Genomic DNA, 24,898 nt, shown 5'->3' with positions numbered 1-24,898 from the left:
GAAGCACTTTTTTTTTATTATTTTCACTGTAGTTCCTCTTTAAAGAGACACTGAAGCGAAAAAAAATATGATATAATGAATTGGTTGTGTACTATGAATAATTACTAGAAGATTAGCAGCAAAGAAAATATTCTTATATTTTTCTTTTCAGGTATATAGTGTTTTTTTCTAACATTGCATCATTCTATAATATGTGCAGATTACACAACACTCAGCATTCAAAATGAGTCTTTCAGAGCAGTCTGAAGTAATGACCTCTCCTCTTGAAGAGAAAAAGTAAACAGTTTACTTACAGTTGAGATAATAAAAGTCAGATAACAGCCCTCTCCACGATTAACTTAGTCGGAGAGCTTAATGGCTTGTTTGCATAGAGATAACAACTGGAGTTTCTCAACTCTTCCTGTACTGGAAACAATTACACTGATGTATCTGATCTTAAAGTTTTATTTCTTAAGGCCCATACACACGTCGGATTTTCTGAACGACCCGTCGTTTGAACGTTCCGTCGTTCAGTCGTTCGCACGTCAAATCCGACGTGTGTACAGACTATCGTTCGGGTGATAAGACTCGTTCGTTAAAATCCGACGTGTGTATGGGCCTATAGCTGTACTACACATACAAATCATAATATAATTTTTTTTCCGCTTCAGTGTCTCTTTAAGGGGGTTGAATAATTGTGTCAATGAAGAAATCACACAAGAAAAAAAAAAATGTAATACTGTATTACAAAAACGATTGTCATTTTAGTTACATATGGTTCTTTAAAAAGTCCTTGTAAGATTTCAATTACAAATGCAGAAATTAAAATTATTTATACAACGCATAAAAAAAATTAGCCAGAGCTTCAATATAACCTGCGATGTGTATAGTAGTATTAAAAAAAAAAAAAAAAAAAAAAAAAAAAAAAAAACACCCCCACTCATGGCTGGCTCACACTTGGGGCACTTTGCCAGCGATCAGCAAAGTGCTGTTAATGTATCCCTAAGGGATCATTCCCACTGCAGCGTTTGTAATTGGCATACATCGCAAACGTGCTGCCTGCAGAACTTTGGGGGCGATTACAATGCGATTCCCTTCTGTTGAACGGGAATCACACTGCAAAAAGCGGCAAAATCACAATAGCTATTCATGTTTTGTATGTGTAGCGTGAACTAACATCAGTAATGGGAGAAACCACCACTGATCAGAGCCTAAATTTAAAGTGTATTTGAGATGAGAAGCGTCTTAGGTACCATACTTACCTGGGGCTTCCTTAAGTCCAGTTAGGGACGCTCGTCCCTCGCCGTCTCCTCGGGTGGCTCCGGTCCCCAGCAATTTCGGCCCAAAAGTCTGGCCGGTGGTAGTAGTAGTAGTTCTGCGCAGGCACAGATTGTTCCTAGGGAGGGGAGCCCAACGTGGGAGCGTGCCTGGCTGGGCATGCGTGAAGAAGCACGACTTGGCCAGGCTTTCGGGCTGAATTTCCAGGGACCGGAGCAACCCGAGGACATGGCGAGGGACAATCGGCCCTAACGGGACTTAAGGAAGCCCCATGTAAGCATGGAAAAAAAGCAAAAATCTATTAACCCTTCGCACTCTCGCATGCAAATGTTCAAACAAATGCATTTACAGATTCACTCATCCAGGCACAACTGTTATCCCTACAGCTAAATTAAAAGCCGGGGTTTTAGTTCACAGAAGAATGCATTCTTATGCTTAGTCACCTATACTGCGCAGAAGTACCCAGGTAAACATAGGTGTCCTAACTCTGGCCCTGTAACATGCATAGTGCAGACATGCAAACACATTCATTGCATCAAACCTATCAATGGATTAGGAGCACACATCCTGACGTCCTCTCCTGGGACAGACAGTGCATCTTACCAATCGCACAAGGGAGCTAACGTTATGTGTCCATGTGCACCATGCACATACACCAGCATAAGCTGTCTGCATGCTGACAAACACATACAGGGGAAGGAGGGAGTGCACTGAATTAGACCCTAGCCACAGGGGTCAGTAACAAGAAAAAAATACATATATCCAGGCACATCGGCTTTTAATTTAGCTGTAGGGATAACAGTGGTGCCTGGATGAGTGAATCTGTAAATGCATTTGTTTGAACATTTGCATGCGAGAGTGCGAAGGGTTAATAGATTTTTGCTGTTTTCTAGCCACACCCCCTTCAGCACCTCCCTTTCCTTAATAACTTATTTAATGTCCTAACTAGAGGCGATGTGCCTGGATATATGTATATTTTTTTTTCATGTAAGCATGGAACCGGAGATGCTTCTCGCCTCAGGTTCCCTTTAACTAGACCAAACTTTTGCACAGCAACACTAACAGTGAGAATGAGTCTGCTGCAGTGAATTTGTAGACAAATCCGCAGCTGGGCGATGGCAAGCTCAACCTCCCCTCTGCAGCTTTCTAAACAGCCAGATGACAGCAGTGAACACTCAACGAGTGCTATAGACCAAGGTTCAGCAGAGCGATGGACATCTGCAGCTTTATGTATGAGATAGATATACGCGCTTGACTAAGGGGGAAATAATACAGTAGGTGGCCAAGAAAGCCTCCCACCTTCTCAGATGAGCAAATTAGCTTCACTGTCAAGCACACTAGGTTATGATGAATGGATTTCAGGACCGCTCTCTCCAACAGCTGTTACAGGATTATCCAAACATTTGCCTTTACTCCTGGGGTCTGTATACATTTCTCAACAAACCCAATACGCCGTCTCCAGGGTAGCGGTATAGCCACCAAAACCACGATAACAGTCATATTGCTAATCTGAAAATACCACTGATCCCAAATACTTACACACAATCCCATTCCTCCATATTTGTGCATAAGCTAACATTATTGAACAGTGTAGCACAATTAAATTACATTACTTTCTGTATTTATCACTTTTCAAATTTTAAACCCAATAGTTTTAAAGCAGGAAAGCAATTAAGATGCAATTTTAAAAAAACAAAAAAGGCACCCAAACCTAATATTTATATTACACACACACGTGCATAAATACATCTTATTTCTTTAAAGAGAACCTGAGACGAGGGAGGTAAAATAATTGATACTTACCTGGGGCTTCCGTCATCCCCACGGCAACCGTTCCCTCCCGCTATCGGCCCCGGTAATCCTTGTTCAGTCGTGCTCTTCTGCACATGCGTGGCCCCACAGCCTATCACATTCATGTCGCTGGGAGCGTTTTGCACCTGTGTAGTACTACCTGCACATGCGCAGAATGCTTACGGCGACGAGAACGCGGTGGGTACATGCGGCCACCAGGCATGTGCAGAAGAGCCTGATTGAACGAGGATTACCAGAGCAGTTAGCAGGCAAACAAAGCCACCCAGGAGGACAGCGAGGGAGGAAACTGGTCATGAGGCTGGAGGATGCCCCAGATAATTAAACAATTCTTTTAAACGTCCCCCAACCCACCCGTCTCAGGTAACCTATAAGGCTACGTTCACAGTGGTTGTTGCAACCGTTAACACGCGTCTTGCATGCAGAGTTTTACCATTCCATACGTTGTACTACAACGCACCCATCACACTATGAACGTTGCATAGGTGGTGCATCGCAGTGCGGTAAGCCGCATTACCAATAAGCCGTTACACTGCACAGCACCACTGAATCAGAATAATTTATTACGCAAAGTACAAACGGGGGGGGGGGGGGGGGGTTGTACCCGGAATTAGTTTTGGCTTATACAGGTTCGGGAAAGACGGGGGGGGGGGATAATGTATGAAAGACAAGAGCCGAGGCTGCCATACTACAAGACAACATTTATATTGCGCTTTTCTCCTGGCGGACTCAAAGCGCCAGAGCTGCAGCCACTAGGACGCGCTGTATAGGCAGTAGCAGTGTTAGGGAGACTTGCCCAAGGTCTCCTACTGAATAGGTGCTGACTTACTGAACAAGAGGAGCCGAGATTCGAACCCTGGTCTCCTGCGTCAGAGGCAGAGCCCGTAACCATTACACCATCCAGCCACTACGCCGCCACCAGCCTCGTCTCTTGACTTTCTGTGAATGTGTCCTAAATGTAAATGCTGTCCCCAATATCATTTACACCAGTTTGTGGTATAAAAACGACCCCCACCCTTTTGGCACGTATAGTACAGCCATACATCACTGGCCATGTAACCAACAGCAACACAAGGGTCCTGCACCCCCTGGGGTAAGGAACCTGTTTTGTTGCAGAACAGCTGCTTGAGATTGGCAGAGATGAGCGAGCAATGCCTTGGCTATGGTAACATTTCCAACCCCAGAAAGTGGACGATTGCTAAATGCAACTAAAATAGAAATTCTGGTTCAACAGGAACTGAATTTTTTAATTGTTCAGCAGCTCCTGAATCTGACCAGCCCATCAAAGTCTCGCAAATGGTTATTCCTGTTTAACCAGAATCTGTACTTATGATTATGTAAGTATGGCATCTAGATCGTAAAGGTTTCCATGGACAGCATTAGGCCACATGGATCCCAAGGTGTAAAGAGGGGTACGGTTCAGCACCTCACTCAGCATCTGCAATCATCACCGATTCCTGAAGATGAGGCATGCCTTGATATCTCAGTATACATCAATCTGACTTTGTGTTACATCACTTTATGCGGCCCCAAACATCGACTAACGTCTGGATTTCTCCGTTTTCCAAAGCTGAAGCGAGAAGAATATGGAAGCTGCCATATTAATTTCCTTCTAAGCAATACCAGTTGCCTGGCCATGCTTCTGATGATAATAATAATGGCAGTATTTGTATAGCGCCTTTCTCCTGTCGGACTCAAAGCACTTGCGAGGCAGCCACTAGAGCGCACTCAGTAGGCAGTAGCAGTGTTAAGGAGACTTGCCCAAGAAACTCCTAACTGAAATAGGTGCTGGCTTACTGAACAGGCAGAGCCGAGATTTGAACCCAGGGCTCCTGTGTCAGAGGCAGAGCCCTTAACCATTACACTATTCAGCCACTGATCCTCTGCCTCTAATACTTTTAGCCATAGACCCTGAACAAGCATGCAGCAGATCAGGAGTTTCTGACAATATTGTCAGATCTGACAAGATTAGCTGCATGCTTGTTTCTGGAGTTATTCAGACACTACTGCAGCCAAATAGACAGCAGGGTTGCTAGACAACTGGTATTGTTTAAAAGAAAATGAATGGCAGCCTCCATATACCCCACTCTTTAGGCTTCCTTTAAAGAGAAACTCCAACCAAGAATTGAACTTTATCCCAATCAGTAGCTGATACCCCCTTTTACATGAGAAATCGATTCCTTTTCACAAACATCAGGGGGCGCTGTATGGCTGAAATTGTGGTGAGACCCCTCCCACAAAAATTCTGAGTACGTACTCTTGGCAGTTTCCTGTCTGTGAACCTTGTTGCATTGTGGGAAATAGCTGTTTACAGCTGTTTCCAACTGCCAAAACAGCAAGCAGCAGCTACATCACCTGCCAGCAGTAAAAATGTCACCATGTGATAAATGTTAGAATATAAATCAGGGATTAAAAATATCTTACAATGGGCAAACGCTGACTAAATCATTTATACATAATTATTGTAAAAATGAAGCACTTTTTATTACATTATTTTCACTGGCGTTCCTCTTTAACCACTTCGCCGCCCGAGTACAGTATATCTACGCTCCTTTGGACTTCAGTTCCCCGCCCGGAGTGTAGATATACGCACCCCCCGCCGCTGCTGTCCGCGCTCCCGCTCGCACTCCCGCAATCGTGCACGCCGCCAACCGCTCGCCCGGAGATCAATGAACGGGAAAATCCATTCCCGTTCGTTGATCTCTGCCCTCGCAATGATCGGCATGCTTCCACGAGAAGCAGCGCGATCATTGTGAAAAAACTCAGTTTCCCAGCCTCCCTTCCTGCAAGCGTCCTTCCGACGCTTGCAGGACGCCTGAAAAAAAAAATGTGGCCATCTTGTGGCCAAAAATTTAATACTACACCCAAAAAAAATTCACATACAAATACATTATTTTCACTATTCATTTTAACTCATTTACTCCCACACTCCCCAATTGTTACCAATATTTTTTTTTGTAATATTAAAATAAAATACTATTTGACATTCCTGGACGTGAAACTCACATCCAGGAAGCCATGTGCACTCCTGCGCGTCCACGCGGCCGATCGCGCGCGTGCATGCGCGCTCCCGGCCGGCGGTTTGTTAGCCAGTGAATCAGGCAACGGTGCCCGATCACTGATTCCTTTCCCCCGCAGAAAAAGCGACAGCTTCTCTCGGAAGCTACGCTTTTTCTGCTTCCAATGTCGCTCTAAGCGTACGTGGTACACTTAGAGTGACGTCACTGTAAACAACTCATGGCTGCCATCTTGTGGCCAAAAAGTAAACTACATCTAAATGTTAAATAAAAATACACATATATTTACAAAAAAAAAATACAATTTCAATCCCACCCTCCCAAAAATACCCACATAAAATGTTTAATTAAAAAAAAATAAAAAAAATAAAAAAAAAAAATATTTACCTAAGGGTCTAAACTTTTTAAATATCTATGTAAAGATGAAATATTTCTTTTTTTTTTTTTATTATAAGCTTGTAAATAGTGATGAATGCAAAACGGAAAAAATGCACTTTTATTTCCAAATAAAATATTGTCGCCATACATTGTGATAGGGACATAATTTAAATGGTGTAATAACCGGGACAAATGGGCATATACAATACGTGGGTTTTAATTATGGAGGCATGTATTATTTTAAAACTATAATTGCCGAAAATTGAGAAATAATGATTTGTTTCCGTTTTTTTCTTATTCTTCCTTTTAAAATGCATTTACAGTAAAGTGGCTCTTCGTAAAATGTACCCCCCAAAGAAAGCCTAATTGGTGGCGGAAAAAACAAGATATAGATCAGTTTATTGTGATAAGTAGTAATAAAGTTATAGGCTAATGAATGGGAGGTGAACATTGTTCGGATGCATGAAGCGAAAAACGACTGAATGCGAACTGGTTAAATAGTTACCTTAGGGACTGAAATCTTTAAATATTTATATTAAGAGGGTATAACACTGTTACTTTATAAATTATGGGCTTGTAATTAGGGATAGACACAAAACTGAAAAAAATGCACCATTATTTGCAAATAAAATATTGGCGCCAAACATTGTAATAGGGACATCATTTAAATGGTGTAATAACTGGGACAAATGAGCATATAAGTTACATGGATTTTAATTATAGTAGCATGCATTATTTAAAAACTATAATGGCGGAAAACTGAAAAATAATTTTTTTTTCCAAATGTTTTCCTATTTTCCCATTAAAACACATTTAGAATAAAATAATTCTTGGCATAGTGTCCCACCTAAAGAAAGCCTAATTGGTGGTGAAAAAAAACAAGATATAGTTCATTTTATTGTGATAAGTAATGATAAAGTTCTAGGCGAATGAATGTAAGGAGCGCTGAAAGGAGAAAATTGCTCGGATGCTGAAGGGGTAAAACCCCACAGTTGTGAAGTGGTTAAAGGACTTACGAGGCCAATCATTGAGAGAAAAAAAAAAAGTTAGCTACCTGCGTCAGTTTGTAAGGCACGGAGGACGCCGTTCGTGCCCTCCGTGCCGTTCCGCCGGGTCCCCGCCGTTCAGTAGCCCCCCGAACGGTCCCCGACCGCGCGGCCAGGGTCGGGCTCTCCAGACTGTACAAAGATGGCGGCCGGAGCTGGCCGCGGCTGCGCAGTCCGCATAGCCGCGAGTGCGGCTGCGCAGCTCTAAGGCCAACCCCCCGATCCACGTAACAGGCCGTTTCCTGTAGCGTAGATCGGGGGGTTGGCCTTAGAGCTGCGCAGCCGCACTCGTGGCTATGCGGACTGCGCAGCCGCCATCTTTGTACAGTCTGGAGAGCCCGACCCTGGCCGCGCAGTCGGGGACAGTTCGGGGGGCTACTGAGCGGCGGGGACCCGGCGGAACGGCACGGAGGGCGCGGACGGCGTCCTCCGTGCCTTACAAACTGACGCAGGTAGCTAACTTTTTTTTATTTTTTTCTCAATGATTGGCCTCGTAAGTCCTTTAAGATAAGTACCCAAGGAAAGAGAGATTGTGGAAATCTAAAGTGCAAAGTTCCACTGACTTTAGCAGAAACATCGATATTGTTTAACGATCATTCTGAAGGTGATTCATCATGACCGTCTTTCAAAATAGGCGAATGACGCCTTACATTGGACGTCCTTTTCGTGAAATAAGTTGCATGAGGTCGGCTGGAATGAACATTCATCTGTCAAAATAACAGTTGAAATCTTGCTTTGGGAATGGACCTTTTGCCATAGAACCTGAACAAGCCTGCAGATCTGATGTGTTGACAAAAATCTGAGGAGATAATCCACGTTTGTTTTAGGTGTGCGATTTAGGCTAGGTACATATGGTGGAATTTTCGGACAGATTTACTGACTGACTGGTTATTTTCACATGTCCGATCTCTGATCCATTTTTCGATCGATTTTCTATTCACTTCTATAAAAAAAAAGGTTTGAAAAATTGATTGGAAAGCAGATCAGACATGTTGGAAATAAATGGTCCCCCTGCACTCTGCAATCCCTTAAATCACAGCCGTGCTGTGAGGCTGTGTTTACATCTGTAGTGTCAGTCTCAGCTGCTCCCCCGCCTCCTGCATAGCTCTGGTCCCTGCCCCCGTCCCATCCCTCCAATCAGCAGGGAGGGAAGGGATGCAGGCGGGGACTGGAGTTCTGCAGGAGGCGGGGAGAGCAGCAGACTGACACTATAGAGATAAACACAGCCAGCTCTGACAAGCTGTTTGTCAGCAGTGTGGCTGTGATTTATGAGGGATTGCAGAGTGCAGGGGGACCTTAGGGGGGGTTTGGGATAGCAACAGAGGCTGGGCTGTATAAGCAGATCCAGCCTCAGTATGCAGATAATATTCTTCAAACCCACCTCGGGTTCTCTTTAAGTAAAACATAGCCTGGTCTTTAGGGGGGGGGGGGGGGGGGGGGGGGGGCTTAACACTGCGGTCCTAAAGTGGTTAAAAGGAAATACATATGGCACCTACCACATATCTCTCACTTTAGGTTCCCTTTAAAATCAGAACATCCAACCACTGCGTCCACTAAAAACACTAAACAGCCACCCCCCCCCCCCCCCCCCCCAAAAAAAAAAAATAGAGAGAGAGCTGGAGTAAACTGCAATTTTGTATCTGACTGGCTACAATGCAGTGGTTTGTAAGCCAACACCAGAGGAGATCACAGTCTGAGTCACATTTCAAGAGCCTAAAAATAGTAACAAAATAATACATTACACATCTACCAAATGGCTAAATAAATGGAGTGTTTACAATTACAAAATTGAGAAGAAGAAGAAAAAAAAAAAAAAAACCTTGCCTTCCACATTTTTCACTTCATCCCATCAGCCAATAAATTACTCACTTGACAGGTTAGCTTTTCTGACACTTGCTCAGACTGTAAATAGACAAAAACCTACAGCAGATGTCAGGGAGAAATGCTGACTTGTGCTTGCTGCACAGTACAGGCAACACAAGCCAAGTATAGAGCAGCACTAATCTCTGGCCAGCCCAATCGCTGAAATTACTTGTACTTTATAAAGTGATCCATGGAAATTGACCAATTATGTGGACCCTATGGGGTGATTCATGTAAGCAAATTACTTAAGCCCCATCTACACCATACAATTTTTTGTGCGAATCAATTCGATAAAATCCGACATGCCCGATCAGGAGTCGATAATGTGGTCGAATGCCATTGCAAATCGAATCGATGAATCACATTTGATCCAATCGCACACAAAAAAATTGTATGGTGTAGATGGGGCTTTAGATTTCAAGTCCAACCAGTAAAATAAAACAAATAAGTAAGCATTAGCTAACTTCCTCTGCTGCATCTGCACATATCCCAGTTGATCCAGAGCAAGACAAGCAAATAAATATACCCTCAAGGTTTAGGCCAATTAACCTTCAATGCTCGGAGGACACCATGCGTATTTTAGGCAGATAGATGGTTCGATAGATAATTTCTGACATGTCCCATCTTACTTATGATCGTTTTACCGCTCAATTTCTTATAGAAGTGAATGGAAATTGATAAGACAAGATAAGAGAATTGAGCGGAAAATCAAATCGAAAAATTAATGGAACGGCGAATTGACCGGAAAAATGCATCGTGAATTCCCAGCATAAAGGATACCGGAGATAAAGGACTTTGGTGAATTTTACTGCGAATTCCGTTCTGTCACTCGCCGTTCTCCTATAGCAAGCCCTGTTCCCATGGCCGACCCGGGTAACCTATGACCTGGACATACTGAGCCACGCATGAGGTCCATTCAGCACTCTTTTGGTAGCGCTCAACGCCGTCACAACACAGGAGCGCACGCATTCCCCCAGCACACGCGCTCCAGTGTAGTCAGCAGCTAAACTGATATACTGCGCGGCATGTCCGGGTCATAGTTTTCTTGAGTCACCCAGGTCGGCCTCCAGGACAAGGCTTGCTACAGGAGAATGGCAACTGACAGTCTACCCATAATCACACACACACACACACACACACACACACACACACACACACACACACACACACACACACACACACACACACACACTCCCTTGAACAACTCTACCTATATATGCACTTTACTTGCAAGGCTCCTATACACTGAGCAATGCATGCACGGCTCCTATACACTGAGCAACGTAAGCAGATCACCATTTGTATGGCTCCTGTACACTAAGCAATGCATTCACGGCTCCTATGCACTGAGCAATGCAATCACTTGCACATTCCTATACACTGCGCAATGTAAGCAGATCACTTGCAAGGCTTCTATACACTGAGCAATGTAGTCACGTGCACAGCTCCTATACACTGAGGAATGTATGCACAGCTCCTATACACTGAGCACTGGAGTCACTTGCATGGCCCCTATACACTGAGCAATGTATGCACAGCTCCAATAAACTGAGCAATGTAAGCAGATCACCATTCATATGGCTCCTGTACACTAAGCAATGTATTCACGGCTCCTATGCACTGAGCAATGCAATCACTTGCACACTCCTATACACTGAGCAATGTAAGCAGATCTCTTGCAAGGCTCCTATACACTAAGCAATGTAGTCACGTGCACAGCTCCTATGCACTGAGCACTGGAGTCACTTGCATGGCTCCTATACACTGAGCAATATAAGCAGATCACTTGCACAGCTACTATACACTAAAGCAATATAAGCACTAAGCAGATCACTTGCATGGCTCCTATACACTGAGCAATGTAAGCACTATGTGATCACTTGTATGGATCCTATACAAAGCAGATCACTTGCATGGCTCCTATACACTAAGCAATGTAAGATCTAAGCAGATCACTTGCACAGCTCCTAAACACTGAGCAATATAAGCAGATCACATGCACAGCTCCTATACACTGAGCAATATAAGCAGATCACTTGCACAGCTCCTATACACTGAGCAATATAAGCAGATCACTTGCACAGCTCCTATACACTGAGCAATATAAGCAGATCACATGTACAGCTCCTATACACTGAGCAATATAAGCAGATCACATGCACAGCTCCTATACACTGAGCAATATAAGCAGATCACTTGCACAGCTCCTATACACTGAGCAATATAAGCACTAAGCAGATCACTTGCATGGCTCCTATCTACTGAGCAATGTGAGCAGATCACTTGCACAGATCCTATACACCAAGATTCCATAGGTGGCACCAGATTATTAACCCCATCCTCATTTTGCAATGCACCTACATGCAAGCTAACACACACACACAGTAAATGAATGATTGAGGATTACCTGTAGGGGTAGCAGGTTGTTGCCATTATCCGTCCTGAACACATTGTCATCCCCCCAGGATTTCGGAGCCAGCGGTGAAGCCCGGGGGAATTTGGGGGGCGCGATGACATTGCTGGAGAAGGGCTTCTTCACAGGGGAGATGAGATTGAGGGGGGAGGGCACTCCGACCCCCACCCCTACTCCCACCCCGACCGCCCTGCGGGGGTCCCTCCCGGGCAGAGCCCCCCAGGGGTTGGAGGGGCTGTTCCAGGCGGCGTTGTGCTGGTTGTTCCAGGAGGAGGAGGGCTTGTTGGTGAGGATGGCCTGGTGGCTGTACCTCTGATGATAGGGGGGCTGGCTGCTGCTGCTGACAGGTGATCTCCTCTGCTGGGGGAGCTGCGGGGAGTAGGTGCCCCCGAAGACGTGCTGCTGGTGGTGGGAGTAGTTCTGGAAGAGCATGGTCCCGTTCACAGGGGGGATCCCTTGGAAGAAGCTGTCATCTGCTGCGATGCTGCTGCCACCGCCGGTGGACCAGGTGCTCCCGAAGGAGGGGGACAGGGAAGGTCCGCTGCTGGGGGGCTCCAGGCCGGGCAGGAGGGGGGACTCCATCTGCATCTTGTCGCTGGGGGGTTCTGCAGCGCACGGGGCTTCTGAGCTGGGCTGCTGGGATTTGGTTTTGTCCATCAGTAATAAGTCATCCTGCATGGCTTGCACAGCTGAAACAGGAGGAGAGAAAGGGGTTAATGCCGGGTCACGTGACGCAGCGCTGCCTCCCTGCGCCAAGCTCTGATGCCCCTCTGCGGCATGCCAGCCAAGGGGGGGACCGCTACTGCTATTCCGCCACGTCTATCCGCTCCCGGAACTCGGAGCGCTGCACTCACAGCAGCCTCATTCTGGTTCCTGTTATCGGCAAGCGCCTCCCCCATCCCTGGGCTATTTGCATACGTCAATAATAGAGACTGCTGCGTCCTTCAGCAAGGTTACCAGGCTGTACTCTACAGGGATCTCCCCTCACCCACCGCTGCTGCCACTACCTACCTGCCTCTAGCACACTACATGGCATCACTATACCTTCTATGGTTTCCATTTGTAATGCCCATTCCAGCCAGAGCCATGATGATGACTTGCCCTGCTGCAACTGTCACTCCTGTACCTGCCTCACTTCCAACTGTCAATAGCAGCTACTAGACAGAAACCTGACTGAAGACCACCTAGAAAGCAAATCAGCAGCGACTGCCTAACTAGTCTGATTGTTTAAACATAATAAAAACAGGTGCTGTGTGATAACCATATTTATTGCACCTTGCTCATCAAAGCTGTCTTGATAAAGAACAGACTGGAAGTAATAGAGCAAATGCACAGCCTGCACCATATGTTTGCGCCCATTCAGACTGGGGGGCTTTTCAGCATTTATGATGGGAATACGCGGTTCGTTTTTAAGGCGATTAGATGGTTCGATAGATAACTTCCGACATGTCCGATCTCCCTTTCGATTCTTTCACCGCTCGATTTCTGAGAGAAGTGAATGGTAAAAGATAAGAAAAAAATGAGCGGAAGATAAGAGAATCAACTGCAGAATCGAGCTGCAAAAACGATCGAGAGAATTGAGCGCCAGAAACGAACCGTGTATTCCCAGAATTAAAGGGAACCTTAACCCCCCCAAAAAAACATGAGGGATGGCTGCAGGGGCTGGTAGATGCCCCCAGTTAAGTGAAACTCATGTTTTGTTTTGTTTTTGAGTTAAGGTTCCCTTTAAAGGACAACTGAAATGAGAGGTTTATGGAGGCTGCCATATTTATTTCCTTTTAATCAATACCAGTTACCTGGCATTCCTACTGATCCTTTGCCTCTAATACTTTCAGCCCTAGACCCTGAACAAGCATGCAGCAGATCAGATGTTTCTGGCATTATTGTCAGAGCTGACAAGATTACCTGCATGCTTGTTTCTGGTGTGATTAAGACACTACTTTAGCCAAATAGACCAGCAGGGCTGCCAGGTAACTGGTATTGCTTAAAAGGAAATAAATATGGTGGCTTCCAAAGTTTTCTCACTACAGTTGTCCTTTAATCCCTTGCTGATCACCAGCGATCAGTGAAGCGTTGTGAACAATGTATCCCTATGGGATTATTCACACTGCACTGTTTGCAATTTCTGTAAATCACAAATGCGCTGCATGAAGCATTTATTAAACAATTGCGATTTCATTTAATCAATAATCACTGTACAATGTAAATGAGAACAAATGCACAATCGCATTTTAAGATTGCAATTGCGGACATGCTGTTGCACCCTCCTATTATAGATTTTCCATTCAGCACCTAGCAATTATGACAATTCTATTCAAACTTCATTATGAAATCTGAAAGGCCGTATAGAGTGTATAGACACTAGACTTTCGTCACTAGAAATGATCATTTGTCAAGACAGGAATAGACTGCTTGGTTATAACCAAGCAGCACATCTGTACAGCTATTGTTCCTAATATTAATCTCAAGAATAATCTCTCAACCGCCATTCCAGACGATAGTAATGAAGTGTCTGTATCTATCTTAAGGGCATATTCACATTGGGACGTTGCGTTGTAATGCGACGTTAAAGAAAACCTTTAACTACAAAAAGTGCCCCTGGGGGGTACTCACCTCGGTAGAGGGAGGCCTCCAGATCCGATCGAGGCTTCCCCCGTCCTCCTGTGCCCCACGTCGGTCTCGCTGTGCCCCACCGAACAGCAGGCATGTAAATATTTACCTCCCCGGCTCCAGCGCAGGCGCAATATCCGCTCGGAGATAGGCGGAAATACCGATCGCTGTCGGCCCGCTCTGCTGCACAGGCACAAGTCTCCTGCACCTGCGTAGTAGAGCGGACCCGACAGAGATCAGGTATTTCCGCCTATCTCCGTACGGTTTGCCGCAACAGCGCCCCCGCTGGAGCCAGGGAAGGTAAATAAATCAGCGCTTATCAGCCTTGTCTGGGGAAGATTCCGGGACACTTCGAGGGAGCCAGCGCTGGACTGCCTGCAGCTACAGGGGTGGGGGAAACCTCATTAAGACCCTGAGGCTTCCCCTTACCAAGGTGAGTACCCCCCAGGGGACCTTTATTTTGTTACAAAGTCTCTTTAAAGTTGTAACGCAAAAAAAAAACACTAATTGAAATCTACGCCCCAGGAGCTGTTGTCCCTGCCAGGGCGTAGATTTCACTCACCACCACCACGCGCTCTCTCAACGCTACCGCTGATCTCTCCCTCTCCACAGCCCACTCGCTCTGCCATCGGTACGAAGGCAGAGGGCCGTGAACCGATCAGGAGACAAATTCATTGGCTTCTGACCCCCTGATCACTGTGAGCCAATCACATTGACTCACATTGATCACAGGGTCAGGAACCAATGAAATAGTCTCCTGACTGGCTCACAGTGCTTTGCCATCATAGTGATGGGTGATCGATGGAAGCAGCAATTCCTTGCGGCGTGATGTTGGCAAGCACCAGTTTTTGGTGCTAAAGTTTAGATAGTTTACCCAGCAAATCTAGCTGCAAACAGCTTCCAACAGTTTATGATTATTTATTCCTGTGATACAATGAGGGCAGCCATGTTTTGTTTGTCACATTACACACATGCAAGCTGATCTGTATCTCCCACTCCCCTCCTCTGCCTCTGAAATCTCTGGCTAGTAACCTCTTCCTCCTCCTCCTGCCCAGACTGAGCTCCTACAAGCCGTTCCTACTAAGGCTGAGATTGCCAAGGCTCTCTGGTAAGCTGTGGGCAAGGCTTGTTTAGTTTATAGGGAATTAGAGTATTAAAACAAAAAAAGTATTTGGCTTGAGGAATACCCTATAAACTATATGAAAGGAACACAATTATGCAATGAGTAAAAGTGAAAATAAACTTATGAGATAATCATTTGTATGTGTAGTACAGCTAAGAAATAAAACATTAGCAGCACAGATTAGTAGCTCATATTGTTTCCAATACCGGAAGAGTTAAGAAACTTGACTTGTTATCTATGCCAAAGAGCTTCTCTGAGCTCTCAGACTAATTTAGTAAGAGAGCAATGCTATTTTCAGAAGCACTTATACATAAAAAAACAAAACAATGAAAGACAACTTCAGATAAGATTTTACTGCAGAGAAGTTCAAAGGGTCATTAGTTATGCTCTGTTTCATAGTTTAAAATGCAGAGTGTACTTTGTAAATTGTAAATATTAGAGAAAGAGCCAGCGTTATAAAAAAAGCTATATAACTGAAAGGAAAAATCTGAGACTGTTCTTTGCCACTAATGTTCTGTTTCCTAGTTGTTCTACACATACAATTCATTATATCATTAAGGTTTTTTGGGCCAGAGACTGCTGGTACTAAAGTGACTCATCAAATATGGATGAAAAACTTGTGCATTCTTCGTGCCGTTGTGTAAACGTGCGAGAACGCAGTGTGTCTCTGACACCCCACTCCATTGCTGCCCATTAAACATCATTTATCAAAAGTAAATCCCCTGTATGGAAGACCATGCAATGTCCGTTCTGTCACTATGGCGGGGGAGGAGCTCAGGAGAAAACAATGCAGTCAGGTAGAATACGGGCAAGATGATCCAGATTGCCAGATCTTTTGCCGACATGTCAAAGCCTATGTCAGATTCTCTTCCGAGTTTAGTCTAATGTGTGTATACGGACCTTTAGTCACGAGCCGACAATGAGCATCCAGATCAGATGCTTTGACTCTGATGTGACTCCAGTGGCTGTACACTTGTAGGTGTGTAACTCCAAAACAACTAAAGCCTAGCATAACAGTCAGGCAACTGGCATTGTTTATAACAGAATGCATATGGAAGCCTCCATATTCCTCCCACTGCATACATAGACGTATTGTGGTTTACCCCTGGAGCAAGATGTTACCTATATTTGAAATATAAACTGATATCATAAACCTCTGCCTACAGTAAACTCAGTCACCATGTCCCGACCATGTGTCTGTCTAAATATACAGTGTATGAAGAATTCTTATACAGTTAAACTCCTGATATAGTAAACTATTGGCCCAGTCCCATGAAGTTTACTATAAAAGGGGTGCTCCTATAATATCTACTGTAGTGTAATGGGTAAGGGCTCTGCCTCTGACGTAGGAGACCTGGGATCAAATCTCGCTCTTCCTATTCAGTACGCTGCATCTATTCAGTAAGGAGTTCTTTGGGGGAGACTCCCTAACACTGCTGCTGCCTGCTGAGTGCGCTCTTATGGCTGCCTTGCAAGTGCTTTGAGCCAGACAGGAGAAAAGCGCTATACAAAAAAAAGGGATTAAATTACTCGTTCTCTCTTCCTCACACTGTCCTCTCCTACCAGCACCTAACAGTAACCACTGTGCCTAATAATAGCCTACCTCTTTACACTAACCTTACCCTTGTGGCTTGACTATATTACAGCCCAAGCTGTTCCTATTCCATCACAATAGCCCTCCGGAGCAGCCGAAATGCGAGTTCAGTTACACTGTAGCCAAACTCACAACCGATCCGACCGCCTAACTATTTATCATTCTGTGCACCACCCCCAATAGCTATACGAGTTTGGCTACACTGTAAGTGCTCGTTCATACTAGAGGCGCTTTTTCATTTTTTGTAAGCGCTGGCGATTTTTCAAAAATCGCCCTGAAAGCACTTACACCATGCTTTCCTATGCGCTAGTTCAAAATGGGGCGTTCTGTGCGCTTTCCGACCAGCAAAGCGCTGCATGGACCATTTTCGGAGCGATTTTGCTACAATGGAAGGTATAGGAAAAACGCAAAACGCTCACAAATCGCTTTATCTGGTGATTATCCAGCGATTGCGTTCGCGCTTTTATGAATAAATACATTGTATTTATTCATTTCCGGGTGAAAGAGTTCACTTACAAAAGCGATAACAAAAACACTTACCAAAAACACCCAATGCACAGAAATTGCTGGGAATCGCAAAAAAAAGCTTAAAAAAACCGCCCAAAGCGAATTCTAGCGCAAATCGGAACGCAATGTGAACAAGGCCTTACAGTGTAGCCAATTTAACTAACATTCAGTGCTCCTCCCCAACAGCTATATGAGTTTGGCTACACTGCTACGGCGTAGCCAATCTAATTACCATTCAGTGCTCCTCCCCAACAGCTATATGAGTTTGGCTACACTGCTACAGTGTAGGCAAACTAATTACCATCCTGTAGCCAAACTCAAAACCGTCGCACGCACTAGGCTATATGATAGCCAAGAGCCCGCGCCCAAACTAAACCAGCCCTCCCCTTCTAAAGTGAAGCTGCCCATGTGATGAGAGAAGAGAGCTGGATGCATTTCCAGTCAGAGTCTTGATGACCAGAGAAGTGTAGCCGCAGCAGGGTCGGTCAGTCCGCCCCAACTCTCCATGATGTGGACCATGTTCCAGCAACTACCATATGACTTCAGGCTGGTCAGTGGGAAGAGAATGCCAGCTGTTTAGCGTGAGGATCTGGGGACTTGTGATCCACTGCAGCAGTGAGAATACATCTTTAAAATACAGAAATGAATAATTTAATTTTGTTGATGCAAATACAGCAAAGTCCCCGTTACCCAGAACTCATGCAAGCGGAAGTCTCAACTAACCGGCATCCCTGAGGTATAACGGGGCTGAGCTTTTGGGGGGAAGGGGGGGGGGGTTGAGAGCAGGAACTACTCACCGATCGTCCGGCCGCCTTCTTTACTGCATCCTGCACCTTCCAGCAGCTTTCCATGCACGGCTCCCGATATGGCTTGATGTGGAAAATATGGAAAGCCCCTGGGAGTTGCTGGATGCATAGAAGACAGCGTCTGGACAATTGGTGAGTAGTTCCTACTGCTTCGGGGAGGTGCTTTTAACGCCGGTTCAAGCAACTGGCAAGCATGTATCAGGCATCAGGCTATCCCTGAATGCAATTATAACTTTGGAGGGTGAACTAGGGCTTTGACCTATCAACACTGTTGGAAGAAGTGAAGTGCATTCTTCAATACATATGAAGGGAGAGGGCAGTTTTTTGTAGTGTTCAAACTCCGCATATCGAATTCAAAACCAATACTTCCAAATGCCGAACTTCAGCACCATTTCAACAACAACAAACATTTGTTAAGCGCTTTGTTGCCACAGGACTCAAAGCGCATAAGCATGACTCAGACCAGTAATTGGTTGATTGGAGAATTTTGGTACAGAGGTAGAATACTACAAGTCCACAAATGCCAGGCGAAACGGCTGGCTTTTCAGTCCGGATATGAATAACTACTGGGATGGTAGGGATGTTACTGGATGTGGTAGGGAATTCCAAAGGGTAGGGGCAGCATGACAGAAAGCTCTGGCTCCAATGGTTTTGAGGTGCACTCTGGGAGTGACCAAGTATATAGATCCTGCCGATCTGAGGGTGTGAGAGGTGTGATGCAGTTTTAGCAAGTCCTTCATGTATTCAGGGCCCAAGTTGTGTAGGGATTTGAATGTCAACAGTCCAGAGCCAGAAGGAGAACTATCAGAAACATGTGAAACGCAAGTAAGTGGAACTCCCCCTGACCCTGTCCACTTGTTTGGTGCTGAAGTGTGGTGTTTGGGAGTATCTGAGTATTCCAAATTAGATATTCCAAATTTGAACACCAACACTAGTTTCTTATGAGCCGTGGAGTTTTGTTTTGTTCCAGTTTTAAGATTGCAGTTAAAAAAAAATTGCTAAGCTTAGTACAAGGGAACAGGACAGTTTGCATGCCTTGGGTTCAGCATATTTTTGTGTCTGACATTTCAAATGTGTCGAGGGTGTTAGCTTTGTTACCATAGCCCCTGGCCGCCACAGTAGAACACAAAATGTCATATAACCTTCATGTATGTCAGAGTAGACCCTCAGTAAGGAAATTTTGTGTTTAAAGAAGACTGTAAGTGAACGAAAAAAAAAAATGTGGCCAGTTACTTAACTTGGGTTTCTTCCAGCCCTCTGAAATCCTCCTGGATCTGCACCGTCATTTTGCGCTACTCTGTATCTCCGCAGTCTACCCCGAACGCTGCATGTGCAGCCCCATGCCGCATGCCTCCTCCATCGTACTCCCAGGGCCGGGAGTGTTTTGCACTTGTGCAGTAAGAAACAAAATCTAAAATTGCTGACAGGGGTGTAACTAGGCCCCACCGGGCCCCCCTGCAGAAATTCTGAGTGCCCCATCCATCCCCCCCCGGGCCCGCTCGGGGCCGTTTTGGCGCGCTGGAGGGGTCGCAGCATGAGGGGAAAGCCATGGCCACAGTCGGCAGGGAGGGGTAACGGTCCCCCCCTTCCCTCACCTCAGGGCTCTCCCCTCTGAGCTCCCCTCCAGCTTAATGAGTCTTGGGGCAGTGGCTGGCAACGGCTGATACATACCTTCCATCTTCCGTGCGCGAGTTCCTCACTCTAGTCTGTGACGCGACTTCCTGTATAAACAGGAAGTCGCGTCAGAGACTAGAGTGAGGAACGCATGCTGGAGCGCACGGAAGATATGTATCAGCCGTTGCCTGCTGCTGCCCGCCGCTGCCGGGACACTCATTAAGCTGGAGGGGAGCGCAGAGGGGAGAGCCCCGAGGTGAGGGAGGGGGGGGACTGTCCCCCCTCCCCGCCGACTGTGGGCATGGCTTTCCCCTCATGCTGCCACCCCTCCAGCCCCCCAAAACTGGCAGAGGTCGCATCCCCTATTGTTACGCCAGTGATTGCTGAGAGCAGTATGCTCTCAGCAATGGGAGCACGATTGAGGAGGAAGCGATTCAACAAGTTGCACAGCTTAAAGCTTACCTTAAAGTGTACCAGAGATGGTGCACTAGAGTTAAATTATACTTACCTGGGGCTTCCTCCAGCCCCATATGCACTGTGGCTTCCCTCGCTGTCCTCTTCAGCCCCTCCGTTCTGGCGATACGACTCCCGGTAATCCAGTCAACCACTACAAGTCGAGGGCTTCTGCACATGCTCAGTTCGGCCGTGTGTGCTCCCCTGTCGTGCTTGCGTCCCCCGGAGCGTTCTGCGCCTGTGTATGCACAGAAGGCCACAGCTGCCCGGATTACCGGGAGTCATAGCGGCTTAACGGAGTGATCGGGGAGGGAGGCCACGATGCTTATGGGGCTGGAGGAAGCCCAAGGTAAGTATAAATTAGCACTAGTGAGCCATCTCAGGTTCACTTTAACTCAGAACTTCCGCTCTGCTGTAAAAGGTAAGCAACAGCATAATAACCTTAACAGAAAAACATTTCCTTGTTACAGCTTATAAAGATGCTGCAGTGTAGTTATTTCCTGGTTTGCTGGGAGCACAGAAATTGTTAAAGTGGATCCGAGATAAACTTTTACTCATTGCATAATTGTGTTCCTTTCATACAGTTTATAGGGCATTCCTCAAGCCAAGAGGCAGAGGGGAGGAGGGAGGTGGAGGGGGGAGTGATATTTTCCACAGCCTGAAGGCTGAAGATGCTATCAGCTTGCCTCAGTGTAGTGTGACAAACAGAACATGGCTGCCCTCATTGTATCACAGCAATAAATAAACAAACTTTTGAAGCTGTTTGCAGCTAGATTTGCTGTGTAAACTATCTAAACTTTAGATAAGATATATAGACAAGTTACTTGTTATAGTTACTTTTTCATCTCGGATCTGCTTTTAACTCCTGTGTCATATTAGCTCTCAACACAGCAGAGTTGAAGATAGCTGAGAGCTCAAATTACACTAGCTCATTACTTGCTGAGAAGGGAGAATTAGACAGACTGTTTTCTATAAACACATACAAGGTGGAATTCTCTGTGTTCTCCTTCTCTCCTGTGCAAGAGTTCAGATCTGCTCTAAAGCTGAAAGCAATGCCATCACCACATAGAGGGAAGAAGACAACAGTAATTATTAAACCTGACGATAAGGGAGGTTCAGTGGTCATAGTGGGTTACTCAGAATACTGTGAAGGCATGGTTGATATGTTGGGCAAAATCACTACCTACACATCAATATGCAGTGACCCCACAAATAACATCAAAAGAGAACGTTAGTGGTTTATTGAGATTAGGGATTGACAACGACTGGATCACTGAAAATTAGTTTTAATATATGCCAATAAAATATCCCCAAACACTGGTAATAACATGTTGTTATGCACTATGGACATAGGGTCCTTATACACGTCCATCCTGAACGAGGCTGGGCTTGAGGCTGTCCGGGCCATTTTGAGGGAATCCCAATACCCCACAATCCCTACAGAGTTCATACTATCTAGTGGACTCAAATTGATTATTAGGTCCAATTTCTTCCGTTCTGAAAGCATATGGTACAAACAGGGGACAACGATGGGCAGCTCAGCTGCACTAGCCTTGGCAAATTTGTTTATGGACCTCATTCAGAAATGACACGTATACACCTCACAAGCATATAAACTTCATGTCCTATGGTGGACTAGATACATAGGCATTAAATGGCCTCAATTCTGGTAGCTATGTGAGGTAGATATTTTTTGTAGGTAAAATACCTCATGAGGTATTTTTCTCTTTTTTTTTAGCAATTCTGAAAGATGTTTCTCCATTTCCAAACATGAGGTAAAACATGAGGTATTTCAGCAGTAAGTATGCGGTAAATAAATAATAGTAGTTTTTAATTATCTTCTATAAGTTAGGATAGTCTTTGAAAGATTTTCTTTTTTTTTTGAGGGGGGGGGGGGGAAGGTGTATTTGATTACGTAGCAACCTATGAAAAGTATATTTATAGGTATCCCTTATATAAAAAAAAATCCAGTAAATATTTGTAATTTTATTTGTACTATTCTTTTCTATTACAGCCTGAATAGGAACGGCATTAAAACAGCAATAGGAACTCCACTAAAAACTGCAAAATGCATACATATTGACGTTACCTCCAGGTACAGGCAGGTCTTAAACAGATAGGTAAATTATGTGCTAACATGCCCCCTAATTTCCATGAGAATAGCTATTTTTGGTAAATTACCTCATGAATTACCTCATAATTTACATCATGAGGTAAAACATGACTAAAACCTACCAGAATTGCTAAATGTCATTACCTCATGAGGTAAATTACATAATATGAGGTAATTTGTTTGATAACCCTACTAGAATTGAGGCCACTGTGTTCAACCAGGAGACCTCCCACATCCAGATCCCATGCCTTGATGTTATGGTAACACACGGGGTGGAATCTTGATTGCCACACTATTGTAAGCCAACCAACAGGAACATGTTACTCCATTTTGACAGCGCCCACCCCAAACATTTACAGAAGGACTGCCGATATCACAGTTCCTCAGAGTCCTAAGGATCTGCAGGGATGCCAAAATGAGTAATATCTACATGAAGGAAAAGGAGGAGCAGTTCCTTGAAAGAGGTTATCCCAAACAGGTTCTGGACAGGGCAAAAGTCAGAGCTCTGAAATTTCTAAGGATGTAAATAAACAGACTAATGGTATCCCTTTTGTTCAGTGGCACTTCCGGGCATGTTAAAAAATCCACAATTAAAAATCTGGATATCAATAAGCCACTCAACAAAAACTAAAATTTCCAGGGGCTAATCAGACTTGGGAGTAGTTAACAAGAACAGCTGCGGGTTAGTTGATCAGCAGCACCCACATTGATTAGCCACTGCAAACTTCTCCCACAAAGTCCAGTTCCTGCCTGCCTCATTATTCTATTCATCTGTACAGTTCAGCGCTCTTTTCCTCACAGCAGGAGGTGAGCTGCCACTCACCATCCCATCTATTTCAGGACTTTATTCAGAGGAGGCGTGTTCAGACTGTCATTCAGCCTCCATGCTACTGGCATAGACAAAAACAGGAGTGGTCAGCAGAAGGGGCGTGGCTTTCTTAATGTTTATGTTCCCAGAAGTGCTAGCAGTGGAAGTCAAGAAGACCGGCACCTTCCATTGTAATTTGCTCTTTTATTTTCTTATGAAAAGCATTACAGCAGTCAAAGCAACGTTTCAGGGTAGCCGCCCCTTTGTCAAGCTGTGCTGTCAATGAACAAACATCTCATGAACACATGCCTCTATATATACCCCCAGCATAGCAAGAATTAGCCAATCAAAGAACATTATCAAATATCTAACCAATCCTCCTGGTCCTGCCTTATGCGGACCTGATTTGGAACTTCTCACATTACTTGCTATTGGAGCATTCAAACATGGTCCTCGCCCACCTCTCCCACCTCACCAGAAGCCGCCACTCATCCAGCCCCCTCCTGTGCCAGGTCATCACAGCAGCACCTCCCACCAGGCTGCCGCACCGGCAGACCTGATGGGGAACTTGCCTGTGTGACGCGGAGAGCGGGGCTAAGCCCCGCCCACCGCGCCTCCCTAGCAACCACAGACACAGGCGGTGGAAAAACCGCTGCTCTGCGCTGTGCGATGTAAACAGAGGGAGCGTTGGCAGCGGCGGCCAATGGGAAGAGGAGACCTCTCCATACAGTGCTACGAAGTGTCCTATAGTCCAATAGATTCACATACAACCACAATAGAATTGCACATTAGATATAAAGTGGAGGGGACAAGCAGAGGAGAAAGAATGAGAGCAGGTAAAAGAAAAACAAAGCTATCAGATTAGCATGTATAATGGAATACCAGAAGGGAAGGGAATCTTCTTTAGATAAACACATAGCAGACATTCTGCATAACAAAACAAACACAATGTCACAGGTGTGACATCATGCCCAAAGCTGGGCAAAATGTAACAGGGATGAAACAAAATTATATAAAACGGCAGTAAATCAAGTTCTCTATTTAAACCCCCGTGGTTCCATTGTGTCCAGCTTTTAAATCCAAAAGGCTTCTCTGTAAAGCAATTTTTTAATTCTATCACCTCCTCTCCTAAGGGGCCCAACCTGCTCAATAATCATAAACCTGAGTTGGCTTACATGATGTTTGGCCTGATGAAAATGGTAAGCCACTGCTTGGTCAGTCAAAGATTCTCTAATCGCATGCTTATGCGACGACAAACGTTTTTTAATCTCGTGTGTGGTCTGTCCGACGTATAACAGTCCACCTGGACATTTCAATGCATACACTACATAACTAGAGTCACATGTGAAACAATCATGTATCTTAAATTTAGTACCTCTGTAGGGGTGTACTATCTGGTCACCCCTTATCACTGAATTGCAATGGACGCAATTCATACATGGAAACGTGCCTCTGCGATTAGATTTTGACTGACCCCTGGGACCAGA

At 45.1% G+C, this 24,898-nt stretch overlaps 1 protein-coding gene across 12 annotated transcripts in view; it reads right to left on the bottom strand.

The window, feature by feature from the left end:
* The window catches only part of CPEB3 (cytoplasmic polyadenylation element binding protein 3), a 255,613-nt gene that overhangs the window by 138,335 nt on the left and 92,380 nt on the right, over positions 1-24,898 (bottom strand). For 7 of the 12 annotated variants that reach the window (XM_068257805.1, XM_068257804.1, XM_068257803.1 and 4 more), the window contains one exon: positions 11,778-12,472. The exons of 2 other annotated variants lie outside the window; for them this stretch is intronic. In XM_068257805.1, the coding sequence (XP_068113906.1) occupies positions 11,778-12,461 (684 nt within the window). In that variant the 5' untranslated portion in view covers positions 12,462-12,472. Of the gene's footprint in view, positions 1-11,777; positions 12,473-12,794; positions 12,933-24,898 lie in introns of those variants that run through there. 3 more of the 12 variants (XM_068257800.1, XM_068257801.1, XM_068257802.1) reach the window with 2 other exon arrangements.

Source organism: Hyperolius riggenbachi, chromosome 10, assembly GCF_040937935.1.
Source record: "Hyperolius riggenbachi isolate aHypRig1 chromosome 10, aHypRig1.pri, whole genome shotgun sequence".
Taxonomy (NCBI): domain Eukaryota; kingdom Metazoa; phylum Chordata; class Amphibia; order Anura; family Hyperoliidae; genus Hyperolius; species Hyperolius riggenbachi.
The sequence above is the reverse complement of the archived record's forward strand: the minus strand, read 5'-3'. Positions and strand labels throughout refer to the sequence as shown.